This window comes from Pleurodeles waltl, chromosome 7 (assembly GCF_031143425.1).
Source record: "Pleurodeles waltl isolate 20211129_DDA chromosome 7, aPleWal1.hap1.20221129, whole genome shotgun sequence".
Lineage (NCBI taxonomy): Eukaryota > Metazoa > Chordata > Amphibia > Caudata > Salamandridae > Pleurodeles > Pleurodeles waltl.
The window spans coordinates 753309940-753328310 of record NC_090446.1 but is presented as its reverse complement, the minus strand read 5'-3'; the positions used below and the strand labels follow the sequence as shown (position 1 = coordinate 753328310).

Genomic DNA, 18371 nt, shown 5'->3' with positions numbered 1-18371 from the left:
TTAGTAAATTCAATGCAGGTTTTCAAGCCCCTTTGTATTTGCAGATTTACCAGTTGCCCACATTTGCATGTGTTTAGGGAAGGAGACCCCCTGGCAAGAAGGCCTTTTCTTATCTGTCTGCCCCTCCCTCCCTCAGAGCACAGGAGACCCCTTGCCTTCCAGCTCAGCTGGGGAAACTCCTCTGCCTGTAATTTCGCCCTGCCTCCATTGCCCTTTAGGTGAAAGGCTAAAATTACGGACAAATGCCGTCCGTTAAAGCTTTCATCACGGACAACGGACAGCAGGGCGAAATTACGGACAGTCCGTGAAATTTACGGACGGGTGGTCACCCTGTTCAAATGTAAAACTGATAACTGCCTTAGACTTATTTTCGGCACCTCCATATCGCTCTTCTTTATTTATTTATTGATCTTGTTTTGGTAAAAGCACTTTAACACCTTTTGGTAATGCCCACGCTATATTAAGACGCAAAAAACATAAGGAAATGACTCGAGAATAATATAACCAGTGCATTTTCTGAAGCTGAATTCAGGGCACCTCACTTGCTTTCTACTGAAACTGAACTGGCCATGTGAGACAAGTGTTTCAGTAAAATCCGTGAGGTGATTGTGATGTGGACGAGCGCTGGTTATTATTTAGCCACGCTAGCCTCCCGTCGAAGGAACGAATCGGGTTGCAAGGCACTGACTGTATCTGCCCCTTTAAGAGATGCGAGGAATGCTGTCAGAGGGAGCGAGACTGTATGACAAGCTTTTAGAGGCGCTATTTAGGAGAGGCTGGAAGTAAAAGCCACTGCAACTAGACCTTATTTAAGAGGTAGCTGAAGCATGGAGTGGGTTCCCCTTATATTTTGTTTATAAATCAAAGGAAAGCAAACCGTAGTCGAGGACTGCAAAACGCAGATGACAGAATTTTTTGCAGCTCCGAAGAATGAGCGGTTTCCAGTTAGACGACTTTGTAGCTGGATGGATTGGCGGTAAGTGTTATTGGAAGGATTTGTAAACATTCTGCCTCAATTATATGTTTAATTCCGTGCTCCCCTATTCGGGTCATTCTTTTAGAAGTGTGCCCCACACCACATGCTACCCTGCCACAGAGCTCTGTCAAGTGGCCGTTGTGTTGAAAACACTCTCGCCCTGATTTACATTTAGTTTTCCCAGAAGTCTCTTCCCATATATTGATTTCAAGATATTTATACCAACTTTCTAGGCGCTGCTGGGGTTGTGGTCGGACACCCGTTGGATACAGTGAAGGTAAGAACCATTTTTTTTGTTTAACTCAGAGAGTGAACCTGGCATTAATACTGTTTGTTGGCGGACTTTTTACGTTTCTCCCAGTGCGCCTGTGGTATTGCTCCACACATGTATGGCACGTGTCAGACAAAAAGTGCACTGTTTAAGTTAGTGAATAAATCAAATATTTGTGCGCAAGAGGCAGTGACGCTTTATTTCTAAATTTGGAGCCTGATGCTTGGAAGCGAAATGTGAATTTCCTGCGAGTTTCGGTTTCCAGAAAAGGAATTCGAGGAACCGTCTGGTGGTAGTACAGGAACATAGTTAAGCAGGGGTTTGCGCCAAAACATGGTTCCTTTTCGAATACAACTATAATTTAGCAGATTTGAACTGCAGAAGCCGTTCCCACAGCTGCCTTTTCATAACTTGGGTGTCATTCAGGATGATGTGCACATGGATCTGCCTCTAGGCGCTTCACTGCTCACAAGTCCTCTCAAATAATTACGTTGTTTAAAAGTAATTCAAGTTGATAGGCAGTGTTGTATTATCATATGTGAGCATTGTGTATGTTTGATAGCACTCGTAAAATGGTAAATTCGATGGATGTTAACGTGTAACATTGTTCTTTCGCTTTTGAGGTGAACACTGCTAGGTGAACTCATTGAAAAGGGCGTCGCGTCTCCTGGAGGCAGGGTGATTACAGTGTGAAGCGTGAGGTTGAAGGGACGCCCATACTGAGAACTCTTTACAATCACGTGAATGGGCACTCCCTGTTGTGTCACCTTTCACATTCAGAGGGATTCATTTACAGTCATTAAAGTGTGCATATCATTATCCGCCGCGTCCCGACCAGTTGGGGAAGAAAGGTAACACGATTCGTTAAAAAGCTGCGCTGTGAAGTAGCTCCTTGCCACTTATGATAATTGCATACGTCCCATGGCTGTTAGAGCACATGGGCAACGTGCATGACACCCTGCCCGAATGGCATTAAGAGAAGGACAGAGTTACAAGCTATCTCCTGAAGTAAAATACTTTACATATTTATGACGGAGAAGTGAGCTTCATTCTTCTATTGAAAGGAAAAGATTACATTTCACATTGTGCTGAACGAGCCGCAGTCTTCTTGTCTGTTGCACTTTCTTGCAGTGTTAGGCGTTGCATCTCAAGTAACAAGCCATCATATTTTTATTAGCAAATTTCTTTTGGATCGCAGCAGATACTTCTAGTGACTTTGAGACCTGGATTCCAAACTCTGCTTCTGTTCTGGAAGTCGTGTCAGTCTCCAGAATTCACTCAACCTCCCTGCGTCTGCAAAATAGCTATTTAATTCAAAGCACGTGGCATCGTACTTGATGTACCCAATTTTAATATTAATGAACAGGGCTACCCAGCTCTCCAGCTAAATTCGATCTATGTAAATACAAACCCACTAGGGCTGCCATCGTGTGGTCAAGTGAGAAAAGTCATATTAAAGAAACTGGTGGCTCTGCACATGCAGTCTAGGAACCGAGCACGCTGAAAGCGAAGATGCGTTGCCTTGGATTATATAATCTGACTTTTGCCATTGCCCGAGGGGGTTTTCACAAAGTCAGTGCACAGCATGCGCGTACGAACCGTGGTGGGGAGGAGGGGTTTACCTCCCTCCCTGCCCCCCCTTCGATTTTGGAGTGGTGGAGGAACGCAGGGGATAATTGTGGTCATTGAAGTTTGGAACCTTCCCTAAAATCGTTCCGTTTTTTAAATCAGGCGAGCCGTCAATGATATTAATATTAACGCTTCAATCACCCACAATTACATAGGGGGTTATTCTAACTTTGGAGGAGGTGTTAATCCGTCCCAAAAGTGACGGAAAAGTGACGGATTTACCACCAGCCGTATTACGAGTCCATTATATCCTATGGAACTCGTAATACGGCTGGTGGTATATCCGTCTGGGACGGATTAACACTCCTCCAAAGTTAGAATAACCCCCATAATCAGCAAAAACAACTGGTCTTGAAGCCCCACATAGTTGCTCCTCTCCTTTGGTTACAGCGCTCCAAGGAGACACATGTGACGTGTAGCATGCAGTGCTTAATTTGTAAATACTAAATGCGGGGCCAAAACTTATCTCAGTAACTCTCGCTGGTTAGGCAGGATGTTGTGGTGTCAAATACCAAGGCTTTGTGGTCTTGATTTATCCTCGCGCTTCTTTAAGCCATCACCAGGCACTCCCTGCCCTTCAAACTCACACCTGCACTTTCTTTTGTGTCCCTGCTTTCTCCCTTTGGTATTGTTTTTCCGTCTTTATCTTCCGCCTTCTTTCCCTCTTTTGTTTTTCCTCCCTCTTTTTCTGCATGGACAAAGCCCAAAGATCTTGCTTTTGCAAGAGGCACAGGGAAGGAGGTTGAGAGAAGATCAAGGGGCAACACTGACAAAGGGAGGGTGGTTGGTAACAGGCAACAAGGCGAGTAAAGAACGAGCTGTGATGCATCCAGCACCAGCAGTCATATCCCTGTCGTTCCTTAGGGTGGGTGGGGGATGGGAGGGGAAAAAGCAAGATGGACAGCAGGAGGGTGGGGGATGGGGGGGGAGAAGCAACACAGACAACAGCAGGATGGTGTTTGGAGGAAAGAAGAAACACAGACAACTGGAGGGTAGGAGGGAAGGTTAGGAGGGAAGAAGCACACAGCGGTTGCAAGCTAGTGCAAATCTGCTATTACATATGCTGTTGCTGGTGAGTAAGTGGAGATTGCCCCTCCTTCAATCACCTGCCCAAATTAATCACTGGCAGCATGTCCTCAGAGAGATATGCTCTGCAACTTTGAATTACGATGGATTTAGGCCCAGATCTCTGTACTGGGGGTGAATGTTAGACATTGTTCAGCATTCCGTCCATCACTTTTTCTTTCTGCAACTTTGATTGACCTTTGAAGCTAAATGGAACAGAGAATTATAGTGGCTGAATGGAATAATTTACAATTAGGAAACCTGGCTGTAAATCCCATCTTTGAACAAATTGAACAAATTGTATGAATCTCTGTGCACGACTTTACTGCATATGTATCATGTTCCTTAACCAACCAATTTGAGAGCACATTGAAATAATTCTGTTCATGATCTGCCATAGAGCCGGCTCTTGTCATGGCCGAGCTGGGGCAAAGACCAGTTTGCCAATCTCAAGAGGGCCATTGGAGCCCTCTGCATTTACATCCTGTGCACAACAACCTTAAATTCAGTGATTTGATATAAGGCCACCCTGATCTTTTTTAACATATCACAATCGCATATTTTGCTGGATCTGCTCTCTCCAAGGCTGTCCATATCTTCCCAGACATATAGGCCAATATTTATACTTTTTTAGCACAGAATTTGCATAATTTTCTGACGCAAAAGAGGCGCAAACTTACAAAATACAATTGTATTTTGCATGTTTGCACCAATTTTGCGTCAAAAAGCGGCGCAAATGCAGTGCTAAAAAAGTATAAATATGGGCCTTAGAGTCTCCTACGCCCCAGGTGTAATTTCTAACAGCGCTTCCAATCAAAGGCATGAGAGAAGAGGGTGTCAGACAATTCATACAACACTTCTAATGATCTAGAAACACATCTTCCTTCCCCAGATGCAGACATTTTCCAATACTCTTGCCTGCGCCTGTATTTCGGATTTGACCCTGCAACTACCTTCCACATACTGTGTTGTTTTACTTCCTAATATAGTGTAGCCTATTCACCTATGGTACAATGAATGGCATTGTAGCAGAAAATAGGTGGATGTCCAACTGCAAGTTGAATTTTTTTCGTACCCTGGCTACTGGTGCAAGAGAGCACATGAAGATTTACAATTGCAAGGAGCTCTACAACAGCAAGTTTTGACAAAGCCAGCAAGTTTGACTTTAAAACGTGCTAATGCATGGAAACAACATTTGAGCATGTCTGTAGATGCAGGTGCTACCTCCTTTAATCCAGAACTACAGGAAATAAATGATTCACCGATACCATGACGTGAGAGTAATGTTCCTGTGGGTGGAGTATAAACCCTCTCTATCGTGCAAAGGTAACTTACAATTGTGAGAGATTTACACTTGTAATTTCCTGCTCTATGCTTCAGTGACTTTACAGCTTTTGGCCATTGAAAAACTTTAAGGGTTCAGTTACTCAAAAACCTAAACTTACATGGTTCCACCAGTTAAAAAAAGGGAAGGGAGCAAAATTTACAAGTGTAAATTACTACTGCCAAAAAGAAAGACTAGTGCGTCCAGCACCACACATGACCAACCACTGATGCTGCAACACCTTCCCATGGAAAATAAGGGAGACAGAGACTTAAAATTATACCCTATAGGATTAAGGCTTAAATAAATAAATATGATTTCATGTTAAGAAATATATGAAATAAAACAAATATGAAGTAAGGAAACATTCATTTTTACTAAAATATAATTAAGCTACCTTTAATTATTGCTATACATCACTTTTAATAATTAATAATGCATAATACAAAAACATGTACTGTATATAGGAATGTATTTTTAATGTAAAATTCTGAAAAATATTTTCAATTGTATTTCATATATTTAAATTAGTGAAAGATTTAATTCAAAAGTAATTTACTGGTGTTGTAGTATTTTTATTTTTTTCCACATTTAAAATAAACATATTAACAATTGATCAGAATATTAAATATATTTGTGATAATTTATTATAAAGTTTATTAAGCATTTAACATTTTCGTTGTACTTTACCACAGAGAGATCTCCACCTGGAATGTGCAGCCTCCCTATTGTAAATTATAGGGAAAAGTGAAAACGTTTATTTAAGTTGGAAAAAATGGGCAAAATGTTTCATTGGATTGTGACATGATGTAGTAGTTTTTAAACATGTGTGTCTTCAGCTTTTCTCTTCAGCTGGAGCAGAGTGTGTGGTGTTCCTGATGGAAACAGCTATCTTGTTACTATCTTGTGTGCATAGATGAAGGACTGTTGCTCTGTCTGTCTTTTTTTAAAACTTTTTTGCACTTCTTCATCTCTGGTTTGATGGTGCCATGGCAGTTGCTGTGCAGAGAGTCACTGTAAAATGTGAGCTTGTTAGCCATATAGGCTAGGAATGTGTTGAGATGGCTTTGTAGATGATTCAGGTGGTTTTGAAGATGGTGTGTGTAGGTAAGGGAAGCCTATTGGATTCCATTAGAATAAGGTTGATCAGGTCATATTTCTTTAGGCCCTTGATGAGACATTCTGCACCCTTTAAATGCAAAGGCAATCGTTGAGTCTGAGAGGCCATGGGAATTGCCACCATTGCAATACAAGAGGAAAAGAGCTTGAACAACAGTTCTGAAGTTGATTTCCTGAAGGAATGGGTTCACTTTCTTTAGTCAAGATAGCTGGTAGTAGGTCACCTTGGATTTCTTGCAGATGTGTTCCCTAAGAATGAGGTCAGTGTTCAGAGTAAATCCAATTGACTTGGCACAGAGTAAATCCCGTAGACCTGATATTAAGTGAAAGTTGGGGTTTGCAGCTACCTTGGATCATGTTGCTGCGCCAGATCTAGAATTGTCCTGCAATATGTTATGTTCTCTTGAGTGAAAGGAGTATTTGATGCCACTTTTTTAACAATTAGCCTAAATGTCTCCCTATAGAACAAATAGTGTCATTCAAGAGAATTGTATTTGGGAAAACACCAAAAATTCCACCTAATGTCAATATTTTGCTATAATAGCATTGCTACGGAAGTGTAGCAACAAATAAGAGCCCTGCTATGACACAGTTCCCCTAAGCACCATGATTACGTTCACCTTCCCTGAATCACATTCTTCTGCCCCCGTGGGCAGGCTGGCAGGAAACAGAAAAGAGAAAGACTGCGCAGATGGATGAGATGCCTTTTTCTTTCTTTAAACAGTCTGTAGTAACTTTTTGAGTAATGCCATGAGGCAATTCATTCATAAAATTCAGGATCATTTGATCGTTTGTAAATCTAAATATTTCCATTTCATTGATTTCTCTTATCTCGCACCTTTCACAATCTTCTGTTCCGTGAGGTTTGTGACAGCTACCTGTTCCGTAGAACAGTGGGCTATGGGTGCACATGCATGTTTGGTCTCATTATCACAAGTGCCTCTGCCTTATCTCGCGGCGCCTGCACATAGTTCAGGGAGAAAAGTGACACACAATTGAATGCACCATACGTTGGTCTTTAATATAGTATCTGCAGAAACCCTGATGCAGTGGTGTTTCAGCACAGGCTGTTTCTTTGGCTACAGGGGATGATTTCACTAACACATGTTCTCTGGCCCTAATGACCTTCTAGTTGCACGGACCAACATTTTTTAAAGACTTTTGATTATTCCTGCCTAAAGGTGCAGGGCTCTCCTTCCATCCTATAAGCAATCAAGTCCATGGGTCCTCCCATCCAGTGGTTAACATTAGTCCCCACTTTGCTGGAGGTGTGGGGCCGAGGTCCAGGGGGCCCCCTCAGCAGAGCATACACCGTGCACAAGCAGCAGACCTCTAGAGGGGCTCTCAAGTTTCATTACATCACTGCTCTCCTCCCTTTATGAAGATCCTAAAATGCCCACTCACATAACACTAAGGCCCATATTTATGCTTTTTGAGTGCCGCATCTGCGCCGCTTTTTTATACAAAAACAGCGCAAACTTGCAAAATACAATAGTATTTTGTAAGGTTGCGCCGTTTTTGCATCAAAAAGCGGCGCAAATGCAGTGCTAAAAAAGTATAAATGTGAGCCTAATTTTCACAGATGGAAAGGGAGACTCTCATAATGGACCAATGGAGGTTGGGGAGAAACTTTTCTTATCTATACTCCTCTCACAGCCACAAACTAACATTTGTGGTTATACTTACTCCCTATTTATAATGGCTTGTTAAAATGAAACACAACTTATCAGGAAGTCAAAGGTCTAGCATGTTTTTATTATAAAATTGCAACCAGCATAGCAAATAATCAAGAGACAATTATTGCTTCAAACAACCAGAGCTCTTGTACAAAACGGCAAGAAGGCAGAGTCGGACTGGGACACCACAATGAAAGTGGCCTGTTTTAGCAAATCATATAGTTAAACAAGCATTTGCAATGCAACGGGTCTTGCATTTGCTCATGTTAGAGCTATTAGCGTTGTAAACTCCTAACCTGACGTTTCTTGCCACACAAATGAAAAGAAAAAAATGAAGCACGATCACGCTATGTAAAATGCAGCGTGATTGCGCTGAAATTGAAAAAGGAAAAACGGAGCGCGATCACGCTATGTAAACCCCAGTGCGATCGCGCTGCGTGGAAAATAAAAGGATAAAGTAGTCTGGAAACCATGCTGAAAACATGGAACCTCGTATGTTTTCAGTAGTTTACCAGTGCTGTGTAGGTGGGCTAAACACCGGAAAAGGCATGACGTATGCATACCTTTCACGAATGAAAGCAAGCAGATTTTAAAAGGCAAGCCCACAAACCAATGAAAGTGACTGACATGGGTGTGGTTAGAAGCCCAAAGAGAGATTACTGCAGGGGACGGAGCACTTTGCGCTCATCCCAAAAAAGTGGCTCACGTTTGCAAAACAGGTCGCCTGTAAAGTCATGCTGTATTATTATTTTTCAAAGTATCAAAAATCAACAGTAAAACCAGCCCACCTGGCCATAAAACAGAACCTGCAAAGTGCAAAAAAGATGCACATGCAAGGATGACTGCCTGATTGTTCTATAGGCCAGTCTTACCTGCCAGTAGAAGCATATATTATTAAAATGCAGGCAAAGTTGAAAAGTTTATATAACTGTTTCTCCGTATACAAGTCTATGGAGCGCAATGTGACAGAACTTATGACTTTCAGCAAAACTTATCTAATGGGAAAGTGTCAGGGTCTTCTAAAGGAGAAAATGCAAGATGTCTTTGAAACTAAGATATAATACATGAACACATTGCTGACTTCATTAATTTCTGGTTGCTTCTCGTTGCCAATATCGAAAGCGAGGTTACACTTTTACTACAAGGTGAGGAAAATGTTCAAATGTACTATTTTAAATAAAATGGCTTCTTGGCTTAATACAGTTAAACAAGTATATTGAGGCTGAAGGGCACTTCAGATTAATGTGTGCATTATTATTTACAGCTGCAAGGGGACACTGGTGTTGAAGGAGTAAGCAATACAAAATTATGTTTTTAAAACACCCCCTTTTTTATTGGGAGGCAAACCTTACAGCAGTTCCACCACAAACAACAACAAAACTTCTGCTTTATTATCTTCATTATCACTGGCCTCATTATCTTCAAGTGTAGCAAGCGGAAAAGTGTTGTCAGTGTCTTTATTTGTGCAAGTGTGTAGCACCATATAAATTATTAATTTGATTTGTAAGTAAAGAATGACCACAACTAAACACATGCAGTCATTATTTTAAATATTGTCATTCCCTACTGCCCAAATATTCTGTGTAACCACGGCCAAATAACACTGAGATTGAAATCTAACCTGTTCTGAAACTTGTGCAGATTCCTAGTTGGGAAGATAAGTGCAGCATGTAGAACCTACAATGGCCCAGGCCTCAAACTCCCTTTGATGCTATTATATAATCTAATGCTAACCCATTCTGACTCAGCATCATGGAATGGGGTCTAATTGATCTACCACTAATCCTGGAGCAAATACAGTGGAACTAGCAATCTCTTACATTATCTTTGCTGTCTTTCTCACTTCTTCTATGGCCAGGGTTAATGCATCTTTTGGAATTAAGGGGAAAACAAATCTAAAGTAAGGGAGGTAGCCTTTTGCTGGCTGGAAAGGCTCATCACCAAAGTGTCTCAAAGTAGGAATAATTTATCCCAGATAACAAATTTCAGTCTAAAGACCACCATAAGTAGGCTTTGGACCCACAAATGAATTATACATACCTCCTGCTGAGGGCCCTGTTGAAACAGCAGTCCACGAGGAAGGCTCAATTTGTAAGAGGCAGTTCAGAAGGAATTTTTGGTAAAATGTCACATTTACTGTTTACTACAAAAACACTAAAGACAACAAAAACACTGGGAATGTGTGCTTGCTCAGTTAGAGCAAGCTAAGTTGCAACTAGAAAGTTCCAGTTGAAAGGATTGTTCAATTTTTCAAGATCCTGATAAGAAATAGAGAACATGCCAGCACAGTCTGGCAGTTGGTGCCCAAGGTAGAAGGGATCACGGAAAATTTCATCAAATCCTGCAAGAAAAAGAAAAAAATATTAATTGATTGAACATTTTATGCAACAGCACATAAAAGCTTTGTTACCACAGGTGGAGTAGCATCTCAGACAAGAACAGACCCAGTATAATTAGGCCTTGGAATGATTACCCTTTCTGCAGCAAAGATGAACCAGACACTCATGGCAGGAACAAAGATAGCAGGCCTGATCCATAGAGGGATCCAGTATTCAGGAACACACTGCTTACCCCAAACGAAGTGGTAAAGAGGAGAGGCTGCAGGGGCAGCATCAAGTAGAAGTAATAGAGCAGGCAAAGAACCTGGCCATGGAGATCTCATTCCACTAGAAGGAGGCAATATATCAGCAAGATCAGTTCTGTCATGGGGTTCTGATAAGGGCAAATAATAATGTGCTGTGTGGCACATATCAATCTGTCTCTACCAACATGGGCTGCTGCTTGATAGAACCTGATGACTTTGGGGAGTAGAAAGGCCATATGCTTGATGCTATCTCTCTACACCCCCTCAGGTTCTCTTTTACATTTCTGCTCGATCTATGACTGTTTTTCACTTTTGGATGCTTGATCCTGCAAATGAGAACTAATTTGGCAGGAAATGTTGATGTCTCCATGTTGCGCTTTGAGACCTTTTATGTCGTGTGCACTAGGCTGAGCCACAGAAGTGGGATAGTGTTTTTGTAAGAAGTGTGGGATCCCTGGTTGATAGGTATTTTGTGGATCTACACAGATACTGGAAGTTTCCATCTCAAAAATGTAAGAAAAATGTGTGATTTTAGCCACTTGGTTAAATTTTAAGGTTTTATGGGCATTGTGTGTAATTGAGTGGTATCCACGCTAGTTATATCACCCTGGACTCCTTCAGGTGTTAATTTTCCTAAAACTGTCAGGGTTTGTTATTGTCCTTCCGAGTCCTTCCACTTCTCAAGTACAGACTTATACTGTTTGGTTTTGGCACTACTAGTAGTAATAAGGTCAAAGAGCAAATACTAATAACAGTGTAAGAATACTAAACTCATCACTTACTTGTTGCAAAACCTAAAGCTACCTCAGGGCATCAACCATTTTACAATATACTCACACGCAATTTACGTGCAACACACAAAGCAATTCACACTGCCAGCCATAGATCCAACACACACACAATAACTAAATCAACAAACTAATGGCATTGGAGGGCCCATCACATTCATTCTGCAGTAGGATTGAAACATGCATCACACTGCCATTCATCAGTCATCAGCCAACTCAAATACACATAGCTTTCCAGTTAACCAATACACACATACCGTTAGCCAACAACCATATATACACATAGCCAACAACCATGCATACTCCTAGCCAACAGCTAAACATACCACCATCTAACAGCCACACTTTCTATCAGCCAACAGCCACACATTTCGCCAACTAATGACCACATATACCACCAGCCAAGATCTGCACATTCCTCCAGCGAAAAGTGCATCAATTGCCATTTCACACATACAGCAGGCAACTGTTGGGGAAAAGTGCATTGATCAGAGCTTCACTTCTGCCTTTACTATCTTCCTATTACCTACACACAATCCCTATAAAAGCAAATCTAGGCTAAGTTATGACTACCTGATTATATCTGTCTCACCATGAGTCCGATTACTGGAAGGGTGTGGTGCACCTTATCTGATGCCCTCCCATGCCAGCTTGCTTAGACCCAGAAAGGCTAGTCTTTCATGTGCCTTTTATGCACAAACTGAAATAAATCCATCTCCTTCCTGTGTATGTAAGTATGTTGGGGGTGTCTGAATATACACTTTTGGCCCATTCTTTGGGCAATGTGAGCAAACCTACCTTTAAAACTTAATATAGTTCACATTAGCAATCTCTACTAAGTTTTTTAAGAACATTTCTAGAAACTCTAAGGGGGTCATTAAGAGTTTGGTGGGTGGAAAAGGCCACCCGCCAAACTCCAGGGTCAGGTTGCCGCCAGGTTCCCACATTCCCACAGGCCCCATTAATAGTTCCCCGCTGGGTCAGCAGGTGGAAGTGGTGTTTCCTCCCACTGGCACAGCAGGGAACAGTCCACAACATGCAGCCGGCTCATAATTGAGCTGGTGGGAATGTTGCAGTGCAGATGGTGCAACTGCACCCATTGCGCTTTTCACTGCAGACAGTGTAAAGCGTGATGAGGCTGTCCACGGCGGCCCTTGCACTGCCCATTCCAAATGCATGGGCAGTTCATGGGCCCCTATGGGGCATCCGGCACCCAGTCTCTGCTAGCTTTTACATTGCGGTGCAACCGCCATGTAAAAGCTGACAGAAAGGAGAGTCATAACCCCCAGCTCAGAGCTGCATGCAGCTCTGCCCTGGGGGATTAGGACTGCCAGCTCCGACAGTCCCTCCGGTGGAGGTAAACTGGCGGTGCTGGCTATCCGACCGTGGCCCAACTTCCACGGTCATAATGTCGTGGTCTGACTTCCGCCAAAGCAGTTGGACCACCGCTTTGACGGCGGTTTGACCGCCACCACGCCTCTGTCGGTCTGACGACTGCCAAGTTCGTAATTATGGCCTAACTGCCTTAGGTTTTAGCAAACAAGATGCTCATTCAAAACATGTTCTGTTTATGTGCATTGCATTGACTGTAATGTACTTGTAATATGATGAACAGAACATCCAGTTCTTTTCGACAGAGGACGAAAGTGGCAAGCAGCCAGAAGCAAGACTAGTGTGTTCCTCTTTATGGAATCAGTAAAAATGGCATGATTCAAATTTAATTCGGAGGAAAACTTTTGAATTACAGCCATCCTTTCACAATTAGATGGAAGAGTGTAAATATCTAAGTATTGGGCCATGGAAGCTATGCATCTGTTGGACCTGGCCCTTTTTGCAGGGTCATCCCCACACTTTTTGCCTTCTTCCTCCTATTTTTTCTGACCAGTTTTTGTTGGCTTTAGGACTCTGGGCACTTTACCACTTCTAAGCAGTGCTAAAGTGCATATTCTCTCTGTGAAAATTGTATTGGTGATTGGTTTATCCCTGATTGGCATATTTGATTTACTACTAAGGCCCTAGTACAGTGCACTAGAGGTGCCCAGGACCTGCAAATCAAATGCAACTAGTGGGCCTGCAGCACTGGTTGTGCCACCCGCATGAGAAGCCCTGTAAACACGTCTCAGACCTGCCATTGCAGTGTCTGTGTGTGCAGTCTTGCACAGCCAATTCGAACTGGCAAGTATACCCACGTACAAGGCCCAAACCATACCTTTTTATACATGTAATTCTCAGGGACAGCAAAGGCTTCACCAACCAGTTTCTGACTCTGTCTGTTGTGGACTCTAGCTTGTCAGAGGGTGCCATTCCAGTTCCTGGCTCCTGAGAGTGAATTTATGGTAAAATACCAGTGAAACGACATCGGACAGCACCGTGTGATTTCGTAAGGATGCCACTCCGTGGAACCTGTGACGCCGTCTGCACTTGAAGCAATGGACCTCGCAGAAGTGCGACGAGTCCACTGACATCGCAGGCCCCACATCACCGATGCCACTGATGTCCCAAGAACTCACAAGATCAGAGTGTCATAGCACCGACGTTCGTGACACCCAACTCCATTGCAGCGCAAGTGACCCTGTGACATGACCACGACCCTGTGAGGTGGCCCCACAGCCTTGTAACTTCGCCGGACTTTGACTTTGCTGGAGGTGCCCAGAGACCGACTCCTCGCAGCCAACGGCACGTCACTTCCACTGATCCATGGCAAGGACCTGGTGCCTCTTCATGATGCCTCCAATTCTTCATCTCGCAGCACCGGAACTGACACTGCATTGGATCCAGCGACGCCTCGCTCACTGATTCCATGCACTGGCCACTTTTCCACACTATTGCTAAGATATTGTACCAGGGGGTCTGTGTGACTCAGTGTGGGAAATGACTCCGTCACGACTTCGCTTAACATCAAATTGCAGCATTTTAATCTCTAAGGTCATATTTTTAATTGTGTGTTGGTCTTGTTTACTCAGATAAATATTTACTATTTTTCTAAACCTGTGTGGTATCCATTTTGTAGTGTTTCACTGTATTATTGTGTGTGGTGGTACAAATACTTTACACATTGCTTCTGGGTTAAGCCTTTCTGCTCATGCCAAGCTACCAAGGGGGTGAGCGAGGGTTAACCAGATGTGTTTCTCCTTTGCCCTGACTAGAGTGAGGGTCCTTGCTTGGACACGGGGCAACCTGACGGCCATGTAAAAACCCAATTTCTAACAGTATCCATGAACAATATCAATTTCCCATAACTTAATTTTTGTGTTGTATAAAGTTAAGCAAGTTGGAAAACAAAGCCCAAGCTGAGGTAGGCACTGGGCAAAGTAATTTCTACTCTCCTGCCTCATTGCTTGCGGAGCACAAGTTCTACATCAGCAATATTGGAGATTCTTTTGCTCTGTTTCAGGAAGGTGGTTGGCAAATTCTGATCCCGCAGCCTTGCAACATCCGCCAGAATATTTGATGTAGAGGTTACTGGTTCTACGAAAGTTAGACCTTCAGTTAAAGTCAACTGATAGTGAAGGAAGGACATCATTCTATCCATGGTGAACTGCCAGCAGACAACATATGAATTGTATAGTGCTAAATGAATGAGGTGTGTAGCCAACCTCTTATACAAGGTGCCAGTATTACAACTCACATTATATGGTTTAAGAGTGGGTCATTTTTTATCCATTCCTCCCAAGTAATTATTGTAATCAAGTGAGTTTATGGACTTCTGCCAGCTGACCCTATACCATGACCAGGCAAATTCTCTCATTATCAACTGTAATGAGCACAGATACTTCACGTCTTCTTAAGAATTTTACAGCAGGCAGTTTCTTTCAATGCAGTACAGTGCTGGAATTTTTGGAGCTCCTTACAAATAAAAACATGAAAGAATCCTTTGTGGTCCTTTCCATTTGCACTGCAAGGTGCAATATTTGTAGAGCTCACTAAACAGCTTGACTCCTGTATACAACAAATCTACATAAAGGTTATAGTCTTAATGAAGAAGAGATTGGGCAAGCTCTCATTCATTTGTCTCACTAATTCCGAACCTGAAAGGGCAACCTGCAGGATTTGTGTAGAGGCCTTCCTTGTATATATTCTGAGGCTGTACACATAACAAGTAGAGTGCATGCACGACATGTAAATTTTGATTGCATAACAAGCTGTTTTGCGTGTTATGTACTGACTTAATGCCCTTTGTACATAATCAAGGGCTCGCCTATTGCTGTATTCTTTCCAGGAGTAGACATCCCTGGAAACCTGGCAGACAAATGTTCCATGAGAGGTCCAGTTGTGAACAACCTGTTGTACTCTGGGTGGTCCTGGACAATGCAGCAGAATTACCATTAATATGCAGCACACACTACAAAATCAAACACCAATCTCTCCTCATGACTGGTGCAAAGCTGGGTGTTGCCAAAACTGTGTACGTTGACCTGTAAGACTATATGATTGGATTGTGTACTAATCCCATGTTGATCGTTAGACCCATACATCTTTTCAATTCCTCAAGTGAAGTGGAAGTCCCCAGGTGTGCCCTAGAGCGAGGCCCGAGAATGCATCCATGCTCTCCCAGGAACTGTTTGAAAATGCTGATTTGTTTGGTGCACAGTTTCTTCATGTCAGCCTTCATCCAGAAAATGATGGAAGTATTCAATGGGCAAATATTTACACTATTGACTTTAGATGCAGCACCTGAAGTGAATCAGGGAATTTGTGGCGGAATGAAATTAAGAGTCTGCAAATAGCTCTCTCTGTCTGTGTTCAACTCGATACATGCTTGTACTCTGGATTCGGCTCTGGTTTGGGTTACCCTGCCACTTTCTCTCCACTACATAAATTGTACTTGCCAAGGGACATCACAATTGCCTGGGGCATGTTTCGCAGGATCACTGGAAGACATTGAATAAAACTCTGACTGAAAATTCACTTCAGGATTCTGCCCTCTGCCCTCTGTTTCAGATGTTGTTTCAGTAAGAGACCCTGCTCAGAACTCTCCTCCTTTCTTTGATTTAGCACCTGGCAAGCAGTCATCTAAGACACCATCTCTGATTTCTATATAAAGGTTTCTGACCTAGGTAGAGTACAGAGGCAGACATAGAATTGAATGCTCTCTGTGTGCTCCAAACAGAAAGAAAGACACAAGCGGGAACCGCCAGAAGACCGTACCGCGGTCAAGAGAACACGGCGGTCATTCTGGCTTTCCCGCTGGGCGGGCGGGGGACCGCCAAAAGGCCGCCCGCCCGCCCAGCGGGAAACCCACAGCAACGATGAAGCCGGCTCCGAATGGAGCCGGCGGAGTTGATTTTGTGCGACGGGTGCAGTGGAAATCAATGTGGGGCCCTGTTAGGGGGCACCTGCAGTGCCCATGCCATTGGCATGGGCACTGCAGGGGCCCCCAGGGGCCCCACGACACCCGTTCCTGCCAGCCTGGTTCTGGCGGTCAAAACCGCCAGAACGAGGCTGGCGGGAAGGGGGTCAGAATCCCCATGGCGGCGCTGCCTGCAGCGCCGCCATGGGGGATTCTGCAGGCCAGGAGAAAACCGGCAGGAAACCGCCAGTTTCCCTTTTCTGACCGCGGCTTTATCGCCGTGGTCAGAATGGGCCTGGATGCACCGCCAGCCTGTTGGCGGAGCATCCGCGGTCCCCTACCCTGGCGGTCTTCAGTGTTGTAAAAGTGAGAGTGTAGTAATGTGATCACAATAAATGTTTCAAAATATATATGACTCCACATTGTGATGGAAGAACTTCTCCAAAGAAGTTAAACAAGAAAATGAACAGAAAAACGACTTCAAGTTGTAACACACAGTAATACAAAGGCACATATTTTTATGATCACCGCTAACATCAGGAGATAGTTCCTTGGGAGACAGCAGCACCCTGTGAAAGAGCAGAGTCAAAATAATATAATTATTTTAACTTTGTTTCCTGTAACATATTTCTTACTGTTTTGTGGCATTTGGACTTTAGTAATTTTGGAAAAGGAGTTTGTGAATAGCAATGGTCTTATTCTTTTGTGGGTTGGTGTTTTTATCAACATGGGCATCCCAAACCACTTCCTGTTTTGTAGCAGTCACTTCCCTTGGTTCATGCCTCATTTACTACTAAGTAGTATATATACCCGTGTGTTGAGATCTCCCTGTCAAAAAAGTAGGAGAGATGGAGATTTCTTTCCATAGATTTGTGAAAAGCATTTTGTAGTAAGTAAGAAGTACTAAGTAGTAGTTCTTTACATGCTACAAAAATGCAGTTTGTGAATCAGACCATTGAGTTTTCTGCTTCACCTGCAGTTCATTTGTAGAACAGAATAAATAAGTATAGTGAAAGGCTCACACGTCTTGTGCCATATAGGTACAATTGATGCCATTCTGCAGGGTACTTCTTAAATGACGTGTGTCTAGGGTTTAAAAATGACTGGTTCCTAAGTCATAAGCTATTGTACAGAGCTGCAACGATGAGATCTCTTACAGTGCACAAGGACGTTGAACAATAGAGGTTGATGAATTATTTTTCTTTTGAATCCCCTGTAAGCGGATGCAAACCTTTTGCAATGCCACCCATTTTCACTGTTTTTGTCTGCCCTAAATTAGCATATAGAAAAAACTGCTGGTAGAAATAACTACAGCTAAATAATTTCTTGAATTCCTTGGTTTGTGCAGTGAGAAATGCACAGGAAGCTGAAATGTTTTTCTGTCCTGTGATTTGTGAACATTTCACCACATGGTAAACACTGTCTCACTCTCAATGCCGGTGTTTGTTCTGCAGTAATTGCTGCTGTCTTTTTTTATGGGAGGTTGCCCATGCCCGCCTTCCCAACCTGCTGACAGGCATTTTCGTATCTACAACTGCAGCGCTATTGAACTAGGTCCCATATTTATACTTTTTGACGCACAACTGCGCCAACGCAGTTGTGCGTCAAAAATGTTACCGCCGGCTAACACCATTCCAACGCGCCATGCG

General features: G+C 43.0%; 1 protein-coding gene across 1 annotated transcript in view; it reads left to right on the top strand.

The window, feature by feature from the left end:
- The first annotated feature begins 718 nt into the window (after positions 1–718).
- Positions 719–18371, top strand: part of SLC25A48 (solute carrier family 25 member 48) — a 239477-nt gene continuing 221824 nt past the window's right edge. The window contains exons 1-2 of the mRNA XM_069199229.1: positions 719–976; positions 1210–1253. Of these exons, the coding sequence (XP_069055330.1) occupies positions 931–976; positions 1210–1253 (90 nt within the window). The 5' untranslated portion in view covers positions 719–930. The remainder of the gene's footprint in view (positions 977–1209; positions 1254–18371) is intronic.